The 13,420-nt window shown below is 53.4% G+C and overlaps 3 protein-coding genes across 3 annotated transcripts; all 3 read right to left on the bottom strand.

Annotated features, from left to right (window-relative positions):
* Positions 1 to 684: 684 nt before the first annotated feature.
* Positions 685 to 1,528, bottom strand: LOC128270295 (uncharacterized). Its single transcript, XM_053007697.1, has 2 exons — positions 1,039 to 1,528; positions 685 to 962 (listed from the first exon to the last, which is right to left on the bottom strand). The coding sequence occupies exons 1-2, from the start codon at positions 1,526 to 1,528 to the stop codon at positions 685 to 687; spliced, it is 768 nt and encodes a 255-aa protein (XP_052863657.1).
* Positions 1,529 to 4,278: 2,750 nt separating this feature from the next.
* LOC128273987 (uncharacterized) lies at positions 4,279 to 7,648 on the bottom strand. The gene is made up of 3 exons (XM_053012067.1): positions 7,351 to 7,648; positions 4,542 to 4,694; positions 4,279 to 4,454 (listed from the first exon to the last, which is right to left on the bottom strand). Exons 1-3 carry the CDS (start codon positions 7,646 to 7,648, stop codon positions 4,279 to 4,281), a joined length of 627 nt encoding a protein of 208 aa, XP_052868027.1.
* Positions 7,649 to 11,047: 3,399 nt separating this feature from the next.
* LOC128273974 (uncharacterized) lies at positions 11,048 to 12,747 on the bottom strand. The gene is made up of 3 exons (XM_053012048.1): positions 12,509 to 12,747; positions 11,594 to 11,817; positions 11,048 to 11,445 (listed from the first exon to the last, which is right to left on the bottom strand). Exons 1-3 carry the CDS (start codon positions 12,745 to 12,747, stop codon positions 11,048 to 11,050), a joined length of 861 nt encoding a protein of 286 aa, XP_052868008.1.
* Positions 12,748 to 13,420: the final 673 nt, after the last annotated feature.

Below are 13,420 nucleotides of genomic sequence, written 5' to 3'. Positions count from 1 at the left end.
GCTGGGTACAGGAACTACGACGCAAGGTATGTTTTCCTACCCCCAAAGGTTTCATTAAAATGCATCAAAGCCCTCGCAGTACTTTTAATCGATGAAAAGTGCATCATTAAATTTGATCGCGATGCGTCACTATTGTCTGCGGATATCGTGCCTAGACTTCAATTAGTTCCGGCCAGTGTTCTTGTAGGTCGCGCAAGTTTTTCCCATACGTTCCGCTCGCGTATCGAATTTTCTTCAATAATTTTGGAATACACTGTTGATCAATCACTGATTAGATTCATAATATTTATTCTCTACGTTGATCGTTCCCGAAGGACATGATATGCGTCACGTATTTCTTGACAGCATTTTTTATATTGGCTTACCCTTGATGTTTTCGGTAGTCTAGTCGGTAGAACTAGTAAAAATGATTTTAGAGTACACTGAACTGTTTTCGCATTTCTGTCTTTTATTTTCGCTCGAGGATTGCACAGAATTAGGCATAGATCACGTTTGGATCGTCTTAGTTATAAATAAATTAATAAATAAGTTTGGCAGAAAGATCTTCTACGGGAGTAGAATAAATAATACGCCCTAGTTAGCCCCTACGGCAGAAACCCAACGGCCACCCTTCAGTTCAAATTTATACCTCTCGATCTCTGCAGCAGCACGTGCGAGCGCCCTCTGGGGCCGGTATCTCGAAGCTTAGTGGGGCTTTTGGCCACCGTAGGCCAGATCGTAGGCCCTTCCGTACCCACCGTAGCCCGTGTGCCCGTGCACCGCCTCGTCGTGCTCCGAGTGGGAATGCGAGTACATCGGCTTGGCCACGATCTCGTACGTGGTGGATTTGTGGCCACCACCACCGCCGCCAGCCAGCGATTTCAGGCCAACGATCGCGGCCAGCATCAGGGCCAGCAGTCCCGTCATCAAAGCTTTTCCCGCGATCAGGGCCAAAGCTCCAAGCCCAACGGCTGCTAAGGTACCTACGAAAAAACAAACCGAAACGGTCGAAAGGGTTGTTAAATTCAAAAGCCACGTGGACGCACTATTTTCACGCACCTTTCATCATCATAGCGCCGGCGATCAACGTTTCCAGACCACCCTTTTTTCCGAGCTTGCCCTTGCGGCCGATGAACGCTTCCCGGGCCTTCTGGAACGCGTCACTGTCCATGAACTTTAGCCGCAGCGAGTGCGTTTGCAGATAGTCGTTCAGCTTAGTCAGCAGGAACTCGTCCAAGCGTTTCTCGGGATTCGTTGGGAAAATGCGCGTCACCTCCGCGATCAGATCGGCCGTCTTGGTGACGTTTGCGCCCGGGTCACGCACCACACTCACGCCGGCCATCAGATCGTACTCCTTCTGGTTCGTGACGCGCTCCAGGAAGGACACGAGCTCCAGCTTCAAACAGTTAACGTTGTACCGCTGTTCGCACATCTTTTTCGATGAAGAAAACACAGATCCACCGCCACTGCCACCGATTACGGCCTCCACGTTCAGGCAGCTGCCCAGAACGACGCCAAGGGCAAGCAGAGTCTCGATGTAAGAACGCATGACGGTACTGGTTTCTGGCACTGCTGCTGAGACGGCTGCTGCTGATTGACACCTGTTTCGGTACTCGAACACTCGATCACTGACGAAACCGGGATTGGGCCACCGCACTTTTATACGACCATGCGCACTCTTGAAGTCGAACCGTTTCTCTTCTCCCGGAAACCCAAAGCAGGGAAAAGCTGAACTGTTGAGAAAATGACAACAACGACCACAGCAGCCCAGACCTCGACGCATATTTCCAGCAGGGGTTTGTTTAACGCATGATTAGGTTTGCTACGCGATCACTTAACGATCCCGTGGAGCAGCGCGGAGATCCCGGAGACACCTGCCGGGCGCGCCGATCTTGGCCTTGGCGTGGCGCCAACTTTAGCGCGTGGACGACCGCAGACCCTTTCTGCTGGGGAAAGCCTTCGATGTGGATGTAATAAAGAGGTAATGATCGAGATTTTCGCGGTTCAATTAGATTTGCTGGAGAACGCGTTGCCCGAGTGAAAACAGTGGCCAAGCGACGAACCCCGTTGGAAAGCGCGCCTTGCCACCTTGCCTTGCTGGAGGGCCGAGGGTTTCGGTACCGACCTAGACGACGATGCGACACAAATCCGCCGCAAATCCACTTTGGAAAAACGGGTCAGCCCATTGGGTTACTGAAGCGTACCGACAAACTTTTCCCTTTCTTTTGACTGTTCCCCACAGGAGCGGATGTAGAGCGGGCAATGCTTTCGTAGAGAATGTCTCCTTCTATTACACGATTATTAGTCGATCGGGTTTTGGTTTTTCTTGTGCGGTGTACAGACCGCGATTGAGGCGTTTTGTCACAGTGCCCCGTGGCCTGTGCTGTATGGTAGACATATCGTGGCGGTCCCAATTGCTGCGCCTGTCGTACAGACGATACCCCGAATGGTACGCATTATTGTGTCTAAATTGGCTGAGCTGGTCATAAAAGACAGTTTATTTGGGAAGTGTAATGGGCAGGATAATGTGTGGAAGAAACACTGACAGAACTAACCAAATCTCTCAAAACTTAGGAAGGCATCGGCATCTTTTGAAAAAATGTCTACTTCCCTCTTTGGGCTTCCCTTGCGGCTCTGTGACAGTTTTCGATTTGTGGCAGAACAATATGAGAAAATTTCAGATCAGATTCAAATTCCACAGGTTTCTTCAAGGACCATTCTAGCCAAATACGTGTATCTGTATCTGGTGGAATGAAGCAACCCGACCCGTTAGGGCACAAGAATTGAACTTAGATTACGAGGGCTGATCAAAAAGGTTCGCGACATTGGACTTTTCGTCGGCTACATATATTTGATTTTTTGTGGCGTTGGGTTACTACACATGTCAGTGACTTATGGTGAAAAGTCATTTTGAATAAACAGTCAATTTTTTACAGCCGTTTGGCTTGAACAAGATTTGGCTCATCGGCGATGCCGTCTTTGTGCCTCCTAAATCGTATCGTAGCGTCGTCCTTTCACGGCCTCCTTCAATTTCCGGACTAAGAAAAAGTCACACGGGGCCAGATGTAGAGAATATGGTAGCTTTGGCATCATTAGTGTATTGTTTTGGCTAAAATTTCGCGCAGAAACCACGATGTGTTCGCAAGAGCGCTACAGCCAATTTTGGGTTTTCCACAAATCCGGGCATTTGTGACGGATTGCTTCGGGCAAATTGCGCATAACTTGCAGGAAATATTCTTTATTGACCGTTCTATCCTTTGGCAACCACTCATGATGCACCACGACCCTGCAATCGAAGAAAACTGTAAGCAAATCTGTTCTCATTTAACCAAACTTTTGACTTTGGCTTTTCGACGTTCACATCTTCTCGGCTCTCTGAAAACCTTCTGAAAACACCACACCACTAATAAGTGCTGCTTTTTGTCTTATTAGCTTCACGATAAGCCACAGTCAACATTTCGAAAGCGCATGCGCTTCTAACTTCGTTTTTCACACAAAATTTGATAAAGATTCTTTGTCATCCATTTTTGTGGAATAGAGAAAAATCGACAATGAGCCGAAACACGTTCAAGCAAAACGGATATACGTAGCCCGCGGAAATTCAATGATTCTACCTGTCTTTGCCAAAAATGTTAAGCACCAACAATGACACACCCCAAAAACTAGTACTTGTCCTGTACAGCCTAACAGCTTTGCAGGAACGGTCATTCCCGTCCAGACTTCATCATACCTCCGGTACGCAACTCGCCATTTCTGTTTCAATCTCAATTACCGCATCCCATCGGTGGCGGGTGAAAAAAAAGTAACATCTCTATCTTGTGTTCGGCCAATCGATGGAGCTTCCTATGCGCTCACATATGTGGGTCACCCGGAATGTTGCGTGATGCTCGCGCCTCGCCCGGTGGGTCATCAGCCATTTCCGTTACAAATAATTGCAAAGACAAAATACCGTTCCGCGCAGCTTATGCCTCTGTGGCATTTATTGGCTTGGCTCTCGCGGAACGATTACCACCGCGAGGCGTTGCGTTCTGACCGCCACATGGAACACCCAACGCCAACCACCGAAAAAACCCCGGATGGACAAGGAAACCTTTTTTCTTCTATTTGCGCGTTTCGTTTATTTTCACCCATACTACGGTACGTACGGTCGGTGGAGACAGCTGGAAACAATGTGTTTGGTGTTGGTTGGATCGGGAGCAATAAGTTACTAAAAGTAATGCATAATAAATTAACTTCGCCGTCGAGTCATTGGTGAATACGATTTGGTAACGTGATGGGGCCTGCCGCGGGCCGGATCGCTTAAGCGAGCGTCGAGTACGGGTAGGCACCGTAGGCCAGCTCGTGGGCCGCAGCCTGGCCGTTGCGGTTCCAGTCCTGGTGGACGATCTCCGCGTTCACAGGCTGAGCGCTGGTGATGTAGGCGGTGGTCACGCGCTCTTTCTTCTTCTCAAACAGATCCTTCAGGACGGTAAAGACTGCAAGAGGTGAAGACACAGTGGACAAGGCTCAGCACTCGTCAGCTACCAAGAATCGGGTCTGTTCCCTCTGCGAACGATACTTACTGGAAAACTTCAGCGCCAGCAGACCGGCGATGAGTCCCTTGAGCGAAATGAACTTCACGATGGCGAGCAGAACGGGCAGCACAACGGCCATTTTAAACTTCAGCGCCAGCAGCAGCGGCAACAGCATCTTCTTCAGGCGGCTGCTACGAGCTTCTGGAAGTGTACGAAAAACCGATCAGCGGGGTTGCTGTCGCGGGCGAACAGTACTAAAGCTTCCGATCGACGAAAGCTTTCGCGGCGTGCAATCCCAAAAGCTACAAGTTGAATGCAATGTGGCTTGAATGGCCTTTCTTCCCAAATCCTTAAAACCAAACGAAATTTGTTTAAACGTTTCCGATGATTGCACTTTCATTAGTTACCAATTTCTGCGCCAGATTTTTATGGTACATTTCATAAACAAAATATATTATCAATTGGAGAGCTTGTTGTACTCAAGATGCTGATCATTGATCGCTGATCATTTATGGGGGACTACTCAGCAACTTATGTGGTACCTCTGTTGATTGACCAAATTCTTGATTGTTGGCAAATATTTAGCCTCATTCCTTCGTCCGACTTATTGACCACCCACTTACCGGAGGCTTTGTGCGAGGGTCAAGCAAGTATTCTACGAGACAAGCACAGCATCTCTGCACTGACACTTTCTCCCATTGTGAGTTAATTGTCCACCTTTCAAATCCAATGTCGCTCAAGGCCTTCCAGCGGCACCCAACACAGCGGCAACCGTCACACATTGATCGCCGCGTATTGGTTTAGGGGAAAGTTTCCCCCGGACCAGGGCCATATCTGGGGCCGAAGCCGAGTTCTAAAGCCGCCCCAAAAAGCTAGAAACCTGTAACCGGGCGGTATGCGGCCGCGCACTTGTCTCTCCGGGGAAGAGGCGCGAACGCGATCCGCGGCCACTCACGCGAGGCTCTGTGCCAATGACCTACAAACGCCACGGCACGCCGAGGGCCCGGGCCAATCGATCGATCCGAGTGCCGGCGGTTCGGCGAAGGTTCATTCCGTCCGTCCGGCGTTCATCCAGCATCGGCGTCACGGATGTGCGTCGGAAAGGAACGAAACGTGGTATCGTTTCGGGGGTTTCTCCTTCTCCATCGAGCGGATCGCGTGGCGATCGCCGACTGAAGGGACTCACGCAGTCCGCGCACTGCACCTCTCGGGGACTGCTGTTCTTGGCGCTCCCTTTGCGGGGAGTGAGGGGGAGAGTGGAGGTCCGGCTTGCGCGTCGTGGAGGCTGCTGTAACACACAGGGTGTGGCCCGTTGCCTACATCATGTGGAAGGAAGTGTGTCTTTGGCGCAACTTTCCCTTTTTCTTGTTGGGCGTTTTGTACGCGCCACACAGCCTTTGGTGCGTTTGTATGTGTGTGTGTAAGCGGTCTGCTATTGTTGCTGTTGCTGCTGTTGTTGTTGGTGTTATGCATTGTCCCGCCGGCGGATAATTTTTTGGAGAATTTTCGAAAGCCGGATCTGATGGGAGTGAAAGTCGCTGGGCGCTGGGCTGGGCGCAACCTGAATCCTACACGACAGGTATTTTGATGAGCCGGTGGCTTACAGGCAGTGTCCTGGAAAACGGGTGCGGAGGACATGCGCACCCGACGCAACCCAAAAGCCACTCACAGGGCGCGCGCGCAGCGAAAATGCAATTACTTTAAACGAGAAATTCATTAATCTACGCCGGCATGGCATGGCTCGGCGAGCGGACCTGCAGGAGTATCGGTTGGCCGGGGTTTTGGGGACCTTCTTCCTGGCAAACGTCAGCCTCTACGCGGCTTACAGCACACAAGGCTAATGCTTCCTTTGCCACACCAGAAACGGATTCTGCACGTTGCGTCGCACCAAACTACAGGTTAAATGTCCAAAGGCCCGCAATTTGTGCCGATCTTCGTCCGGAAACTTTCTCGATCTTATCACGCACGCAGGAGATCGCGCTTCATTGGCGCGAACGCTCGAGAACGATCTTACGGCGCTGCGTATGACCGACAGGAAACTTTCTCTTTCGACCGCCCGGAGTGCCCTTGCACTCCTGGCTTGATTAAATACGATGCTGCTCCAAAAAAACCTGTTCCAACATGGCCCGGCATGAAGATGTCGTTGACCTGTTCTAATAAGACCTCCAGCCGGCCGGCGTGGGATTCTGTCCAATTCGGCGTCACGGAGTCCACTTGGAACTCCGAACGACCAAGAAGTGAAAGTTGGTTCTGGCCAGCAGCAAAACAATTGTGAAACGGCTACGATGCCTATGAGCATCCCAACACGCAGCCTTGAACCCCTGGGGGTCAAGCTCGTGCCAGCAAACACGAAGCAGGCACAGGTTCAAGATCTTCATGTCGAGCAGCAACGTACGGACGAGTTGGTTAACGATGGGATGACGTCTCCACCAAAGCGGGTCGTTCGAGGCGTAGCTCGCACGGAAAGTGAATTTTGTGAAAGTTTCCCCAAATATAAAATACCACGTCAGCCCGTCGGCACCATGCATTGCAGAGCTAGACACCTAACTGGAGCGCAGGCTATACTCGCGGCGCGCCATGGATTAGCTAACGAAGACCCAGCTCATCAGACCTCAAGTTTACCACTTTGTTGGGGGGTTTATGGGGTTGCCTCAAACAGGGATACTAGGCCACCGACCCATCTTTTTGAACGGTTGCAGTATCCATTTCGAAGAATGCTTAGTAACTACGTCAAATGGACGTTACGACACCATTCTGATGTAGACCGTGTGCGACATCTTCGTCGCTTGCTATGATTTCCATGAATGTTGGTTGTCCAGAACTACACAACACCCAGTCGTTGACACTTTGCGCTCACCTTCGACTGTGTTTTCATCCGATGGCACCTGGAACTTCAGCGTGTGGGAGCTCAAATAGCGCACTGCCCGGTCGGCCAGGTCTTCGTTCGAGCGGCCGGCGAAGGTGCGCCCGCCGTCGTAGTCGTTCGATCGTTCGACGGTCAACCCACCGAACAGCGGGAACCGCTGTTCACCGTCGATCTCGTCGATGAGCTGCATCACGCTGGTCTCCTCCTTCGAGGTCTCGGCACCGACCAGCGCCCCGAAGGCAACCACCGCTAGAACCGCAATCAGAACACCATTTCGCTGGGGGGCCATTTCACTCGAACACGTGGGACACTGGGACACTCGAAGGACTTGACGGTCTTGACGCCTCGCGGGAACGCACTTGCTGGTCGAATTAGCGGACGCTTAGTACTGATACTTTAATTTGCCGTTACCATGCTATTTATGTGATTTGTGAACCCCCGGCGGGGGTGGTCACCCCGACGGGGACTGTCCAAAACGGCCCAACATACCCGGCCCGGGTCGCATCGGTTTATGGAGCGAAACTGTCCCCCGTCACACCAGGCTGCGGCTCGAATCGATGGGCGATCAATTACTTGGCATGCAGCCGGTGTCTTCCGTCAGCCGGTCAGCCGGGCTTCGCACCGTCCGGAGTCGTTGGCTTTTGGGCATGTAGGCAAAACATGCGGCGGCCAGCGACGATGACAGGGGGGTAGCAAATCATAACCGAGCCGAACCGAGCACCACACGCGACTCTCGCCGCGGCCAGCAAATGTGTGCCAGAACGTGACGAGAATTCGGCGGAGGCTTTCCCGGAGCCGCGGAATGCGACCAACTATTCGCTTCCGGCGTTTCGTTTTCGTCGACCCGTGCGGAGTGCGTACCCTTAAACGGGGGTAAGGGTAAAGGGGCGTACCCCGACGGGAGCGGGGTAAGTAAACGTCTTCATCTGAAGATGATGGATTGGCTGCCCTCTTCGGGGCGCGGCGCAAACTGGAGTAGCTTTGCGGAGCGTTTCCATTAACAGGAAACAAGCCTGCATCTTGTGATCCGAGTCGGCCCGTAATTAACGGGGCCGCGGGCCGGTCACTCCGGCCGACGCTAAATACATTTTGATTAAGTTTAAGTGCAGGAGAAATCTGAGGTTAGGTTTAAGTTATTCATCGAACGTCTGTGAAAAGCAGCCGGCCCATTCGTACGACCGTGTGTCGTAATTGGCGCGACGCACGGCGGAAAAATAATTGGAAACTTGGTCCGTTACTTCCCAAAAACCCATCCCCTGGGGAGTCCGAGTCTCCAGCTCCAGCCAACCAGTCCTCGTGTAGGCGTGTGGGCTACGTACTAGCCCAATTTATATAATCATACGAAAGTGTAATTATTGTGTCACAAGAGAGCAGCCACAGGTGTGCTAATTTGTAGTGGCAACAGGCTCATCTTTCGGTCGAATTAACCCTCAATCGAAACGGCCCCGAAACGGCTCCACAACCACCGCACTATCACCCGTCTACCATCAGGGGCACGCAAGTTGCGAAGGCGGCCACGATGTCACATTTTCTATTCCGCGCACCGGACCCGAGACATGTCCGGACGCATCCACGCACCGGACTCCGGTTCATCAGTCAGTTCCGGGATCGTGGACAATGGACAATGGTCGACAATGACGACGAGGGCCCGGTGACGCACTGAATGCACTTTCCCTTTCGGGTCTGCGACAGGGCCCACGCCAAGTTCCCACAGCATTACCGATCGCCCTGAACTGAACGAAGTCGGAACTTTTACACTCCAGCACCCAAAAGAAGTGCCCAAACTGAGGCCCGTCAGGCGACACTTTCTCGCACGCACACCGACTCAGCAGCCCCAGCGATTGGTCTGGATGTCTGAAGTTGGAGCCCTGGGTTTGTGGTCGGGCAGTGCCGGAGCTTTTGGAACACATTCTTCTATCTAGAATTGGAATCGGCCCAACCGGCCCGGATGATATCTGTGTTAATGGCGTGTCATTAATGTCCGTCTCTCTTCCTCGCTCTCTCTTTCGCTGGCTTCTGAGTCGATCCTGGGAGCTGGGAGCCGATTGATTTCTCTCGAATTTGTGACAATTTCACCGAACGTGCTAAAAAAGAAATCTCCGATCGGCCGATCAGATAGTGGCCGGAGCCGAGACCACATGCACAGTTAAGTCAACAGGGCTGTCAATCATTTATGATGCCTCGGCGATGGTCGACCACGATGCCGACGATGAAGCTGAATAAGTATCTGGGCCACATCACGACAACACCTGGGTGCGACACCCGTGACTGGTGGGCGAGCGAAATGAAGATGGCCCGGAAGTCGGCGGAACCCGGGACACTCGATTGAGGTTACGCCTGCCTGTGCGGAGGTGTTGTGGATTAACGAACACACAGACTTCAGCCCCCGGGCTGGGGTTTTTGTTTTCAATCATCCATTTTGCTTTATTTTCATTCAACACTTGACTGACAAACTGGTGGCTCTTTCTTCACTGGCTTCGGAGCGGGATTTGCGGAGTCGTTCCTAATGTGAGTTCCTGAATCTGAATTCTCAACCATTTCCCGCGGGCGACCCGCGGGTGTCAGGTTGTTTGGTTTACACTGTGGTTAATCACCTCCTGTGGGCATTCTTCTGCTTATTGCGGTTCCTAGCTAGAGTAAGAGTAGGTATTTTAATGGTTAACTTGTGCTGCCGCCGCTGTTGCGGGTTGTGTGCGTTTGTGGCATCGTCTATTCGTATTCGTATTCGCTGTTAACGTAACTCTGGCTTGTGGTTCGACCTCGACACTCGACACATTATTACAATTATATAAATAAAAATAAATTAACTACACAATGTTTCTGAGCGTTGTTGTTAACATTACGATTGGCGTCGTGTTTTTGTGTTTTGTTTTGTGTTCCGTGAGCGTTCTCGCGCCGGGTCGGGTCGCCCTCGACGCGGTGCTCACCCTCACGTGATGGTGGTAAATAAGTTACTAAACACTACAAAAAAAAGTATGTTAGAAGTCGAATCGGTCTGCTTCCGGGGCTGCTCCGGATCGCACTGCAGCCGGAATGGCGCAGCGTGGTGAAGTACGGTGAACGGTCCGCGTGTGTCCGCGGAATGTACGGGTGTTGCGTGGCGCAGAAATGAGAGTGAGGGCGCCGGGCGTGCTAAAGCACCGTTTAGACACCCCCCGAGAGGCCACCCGAGATGAAGATTCGTGCCCGAGAGGCAGACAGACAGCGTGGTGGTGCGCGGAAAATGAGGCGATGAGGCGCAGTTGAGCGAGAAAACCTGACCACCGACTTCCATGGCGCGGTGCGGTGCGGTACGGTGCGGGGCGTGTATGTACAGAAGCGGACATCCCGGGAATCGGTGTGGCACGCGGTGTGGCTCCGGTGCTCCGCTTTCTTCGTTACGAGCCGCTGTGCGCGATAATTTGTGTTTGCGCGGGGGGCCTGAGGTGCCGCGCGCATCAGTGGCGCAATGGAGGGCAACCGAAAAACGGGCGTCCGAATGTCCGAAGAGGCAAGAAGACTAGACAATGGTGAGTGAGGACAGCAGGATGCATCGTCGGGACTGCTTCACCAGAGCGCTCAATCCCGGCGAGCATAGCGGCAGAGAAAGAGAGCGAGCGGAAGAGTGCGCGGACAGATCAGAGCAGGTGCGGAGGCGCGGATTGCAACCGGTTGTGAGGTGAGGGAGGGTACTGCGCTCACGATGAGCTTACTGGGCCGGGGCCTGGCCGCTGTACGCCAGCTCCTGGGCGGTGTCGTAGCTGCGGGCGTACGGGTACTGGGCCGAGGCGGCTCCACCGTTCGACCAGCCGGACGTGGCGGCTCCGGACGACCAGCCGCCGGCACCACCGCCGGCCGCAACGCCACCACCGAGACCGGCCGACGCGCCTCCGGCCACCTTCGACAGCAAGTTCAGGGGCGATCCACCTCCGCCGCCAAGGAACTTCTGGGCCGCCAGGACCGCGGCCAGGACGAACGCCACCTTCGACACGAGCAGCGCCTTGATGGCGAGCAGGGCGACTCCACCGAGGAACAGGGGCAGCAGGGCGAACAGCTTGCCGCCGAGGGCGAGGACGAGCGGACCGAGCACCTTCTTCAGCTTCTTGCCTGCAACGGAAAACGGTGAAGACCACGTGGTTTTGAAGCCCCGAGAAACCGAAACAAAAGGACGTCGCAGGACGTCAAACAGGACGAAAGGACGAAGAGACAGACGGGATCGGGTTAGTACGGTTAGTCGGCTGGCGATCGTACGCACCTTTCTTCAACAGTCTACCTTCCTCCAGCGAGCGGGCGATGCTGTCGGTCGTCTCCTCCGGCAGCTTGAACTGGACCGAGCGGGCACTGAACAGCCGCTTGGCGGAGTCGATGGCCAGGTCGAACAGGGCGTCCGTCTTCTGCTCCGAGTCAGCCGGCAGCGTGTTGATGATCTCGTTCTCCGAGATGGCCTTTCCGGTGCGCTCGGCCGGCACCGACGGGTCTCTGCGTGTGTGTTTGGTCGAAACGTAACATGATCAGTAAACGAGCATTGCAGCATTGAGCATTGAGTAACGATCCCTGGTACCGCGCTACGACCCGAGACCAGATCTCATCCCAATTCCAGAGAAAGAAGAAAAAAAATTCTTGGGCCAAATCCCGGAACTGTTCTTGTCTTGTCTAATCTGTCACTCGATTCGTCGTCTAAGCGACACTAGATGTGATCCTCAAAACGAGCCCTAGACGAGATCTTCAAAACGAGCCCTAAACGAGATCTTCAAAACGACCCCCCGACGAGATCTCCAAAACGTGCTCTAGTTGTGATCTTCAAAACGAACCTTGGACGAGATCTTCGAAACGATCCCTAGACGTTATCTTCAAAACATCCTCTAGACATAATCCCCAAAACGAGCCCTAGACGCGATCTTCAAAACGAGCCCCAAAACGAGCCGAGCCCCGTTGTGATCTTCCAAACGAGCCCAAGTTGTGATCTTCAAAAAGAGCCCTGAACTTGATCTTCAAAACGAGCCCTAGACGATCTGAACTTCAAAAATGGCTGGCAACCAAGCAGAGGCAGCCCGAAAAATGCGGCGCCTTCTGCCATCGATCGCTTCCTTCACTGCCATTCAAAGGACACTACCGTTTCCGGCTGGGGGGATCGCGGGTCACACTTGGGGAACGGGTCCAGAATAATCACCTTGCGAACGTCACACCCGGTGCCAGCTCGATGTTGGCGGCGCGGGCCGCCCGGTTCAGGGCGGTGATGCCCTTGACGGCGAAACAGGTGCCCATCTCGTCGCTATCCAGACAGGTGCCAAAGTACTTGGCCATCATGCTGAACGCTCCGCCGGCGCTGGCGCTGGCACTCTGGTCTGCCGGGGCCGGGGCTGCGACGGCCACGGCCACCAGGGCGGCGATTGCGATAAACACTTTCATGCTGACTGCGTTCTTTTGTCGTTGTTCACTAGCGCCAAAGCTTTCGTTTGTTTCGTTTCGTTTTTGGCTTTTCCGGGTTTCCGGTCACTCGGCACTTGCGGTCACACTTGCGTTTTGCGCTATCGATCACCACTCGAACTGCTCGAATCTCTCGGGAGGCGAGTCGAGTTCGTCTGACTTCTGCGATCGTCAATTGGAAATGGTGCCGGTATCCGAATGCTGTAACCCCTTTTATAGTGATCAACAAAAAATCTCTCGAATTCGAGCGCACACACACCACCCCCGGGGCCGGCGCACGCACACCGGCGCGCCGCCGATCGCTTCTTCAAACGGCGCGCGCTGATGATAAATTGTAAGCCCGAGATATTATGTTAAATAATTTTTACATCCCAATCCCACGAGCGGGAGAGAGAGAGAAGGAGACAGTGAGAGAGAGAGCGCGCGAGAGAGAAAGCCCGAGCGCGAAAGAAAGCACCGGGCGTGAGATCGCGAGACGCGTGAGAGAGATGATCATGCGGATGCTCGCTCACAGCTGCTTGGGGCCCGAGAGCGAAGGAGCCGCAAAGAGGCGACGAAAGCGCGTAAGATGCGCGCCCGCGATCGCGCCCGTGCGAGCAGGACGACGCAAGTGGGGCTCGTGTCCTGCACGAAGCGCCCGCCCGAAACATCTCGC

The sequence above is a fragment of the Anopheles cruzii genome, chromosome 3 (genome assembly GCF_943734635.1).
Source record: "Anopheles cruzii chromosome 3, idAnoCruzAS_RS32_06, whole genome shotgun sequence".
NCBI classification, from domain to species: domain Eukaryota; kingdom Metazoa; phylum Arthropoda; class Insecta; order Diptera; family Culicidae; genus Anopheles; species Anopheles cruzii.
Note: the sequence above shows the minus strand (reverse complement) of the source record. Positions and strands in the feature narration are given on the sequence as shown.

What these genes read in the sequence shown, in the direction of transcription:
- LOC128270295 (XM_053007697.1), bottom strand. Translation starts at nt 1,528, where the DNA reads ATGCGTTCTTACATCGAGACTCTGCTTGCCCTTGGCGTCGTTCTGGGC. An exon ending in CGGCGCTATGATGATGAAAG is followed by an intron (nt 963 to 1,038) that starts GTGCGTGAAAAT and finishes GTTTTTTCGTAG; the next exon opens with GTACCTTAGCAGCCGTTGGG.
- LOC128273987 (XM_053012067.1), bottom strand. Translation starts at nt 7,648, where the DNA reads ATGGCCCCCCAGCGAAATGGTGTTCTGATTGCGGTTCTAGCGGTGGTT. An exon ending in GGATGAAAACACAGTCGAAG is followed by an intron (nt 4,695 to 7,350) that starts GTGAGCGCAAAG and finishes GTACACTTCCAG; the next exon opens with AAGCTCGTAGCAGCCGCCTG. An exon ending in GCTGGCGCTGAAGTTTTCCA is followed by an intron (nt 4,455 to 4,541) that starts GTAAGTATCGTT and finishes CACCTCTTGCAG; the next exon opens with TCTTTACCGTCCTGAAGGAT.
- LOC128273974 (XM_053012048.1), bottom strand. Translation starts at nt 12,747, where the DNA reads ATGAAAGTGTTTATCGCAATCGCCGCCCTGGTGGCCGTGGCCGTCGCA. An exon ending in CCGGGTGTGACGTTCGCAAG is followed by an intron (nt 11,818 to 12,508) that starts GTGATTATTCTG and finishes ACACACACGCAG; the next exon opens with AGACCCGTCGGTGCCGGCCG. An exon ending in AGGTAGACTGTTGAAGAAAG is followed by an intron (nt 11,446 to 11,593) that starts GTGCGTACGATC and finishes TTTCCGTTGCAG; the next exon opens with GCAAGAAGCTGAAGAAGGTG.